General features: G+C 44.0%; 1 protein-coding gene across 1 annotated transcript; it reads left to right on the forward strand.

The window, feature by feature from the left end:
* Positions 1–552, forward strand: LOC114758801 (uncharacterized). Its single transcript, XM_028947888.1, has one exon. It carries the CDS (start codon positions 1–3, stop codon positions 550–552), a length of 552 nt encoding a protein of 183 aa, XP_028803721.1.
* The last annotated feature ends 479 nt before the right edge of the window (positions 553–1,031 follow it).

The following is a 1,031-nucleotide window of genomic DNA, read 5'->3' on the forward strand; positions in this document are numbered from 1 at the left end:
ATGCCTTGCTGGGAGCCACCGGGCGAAGGGAAGGTAAAATTCAATGTGGATGGTTCGTTTGATGTGAGAAAGAGTCTACGTGGATGCAGTGGGCTTGCGAGGAACCAGGAGGGCGTGGTATTATGCGGTTTCCTGCATCGAATGCCTTCTGGATCGAGTTTATCAACGGAGATTTGGAGCATCCTGTGGGCATTGAAGGTTGCTTGGGATCGAGGATTCAGAAACCTGGAAATTGAAGGAGATTGTGCTGTGGCGGTGAACGCTGTGATCAAGGGTGTTGGGAAGGAACATCCGGAGTCTGGCGTAGTGCATGAAGTCCAAATGACGCTTGAACGGGATTGGGTAGTCGACTTGCATGTGTGTGACAGGGAGAAGCAAATTGCTGCTGACGCCCTTGCCAAGTTTGCGAGTACCCTGGTAACAGATCTGTCTTTCTTAAGTGAGCTTCCAAGCCAGCTGGGCTACATAGTTAAGGAGGATAGTGGCTGTGGTCGCCGGCGTGCCAGGAACCTAATAGTAGTTAGTTTTGTCTGTGTTTACTTTGTCATTTAAAAAAAAAAAAAAGCTTATTAAATAAATGTTGATGTTTGTTGGTTAATCCGTGTGTGTTGGTTGAGCAACTCAAACATATGGCAAATTAAGATGGAGATTTGATGTTGTGTTGGGTATTCAAACAACTCCACGTGATGATTTCATCAATGAGGTGTTGAGCGTTTTATTCAAATTTGAAGTACCATTCAGTCTTGTGCATTTTCTCGCCTATGATGGAAAATTCGTTCCCACAAAAAATGGGGGGAAGGCATCCTCCCATGTATAAGGGAAAATTTCCCGCCGCTGGAAAATTTCTTGCAGGAAAATTGTGCTACCAAACGCATATCACTGATGAAAAGCCAGAATTTTCCTTTTTCTTCCCATGATTTTCAGCGTAACAAACGGGTCCTAATTAAGAAGTTAATTGGCAAAAGGTCGCTGAAGATTTTGTATAACTTAGCTTTTCTTGTGTGTAACTGAACTTCTCTTGTGTGCAACCT

Source organism: Neltuma alba, unplaced genomic scaffold (genome assembly GCF_004799145.2).
Source record: "Neltuma alba isolate B1F8T4 unplaced genomic scaffold, ASM479914v2 tig00010747_pilon, whole genome shotgun sequence".
NCBI classification, from domain to species: domain Eukaryota; kingdom Viridiplantae; phylum Streptophyta; class Magnoliopsida; order Fabales; family Fabaceae; genus Neltuma; species Neltuma alba.

Coding starts and splice junctions, on each gene's coding strand:
- LOC114758801 (XM_028947888.1), top strand. CDS start 1: ATGCCTTGCTGGGAGCCACCGGGCGAAGGGAAGGTAAAATTCAATGTG.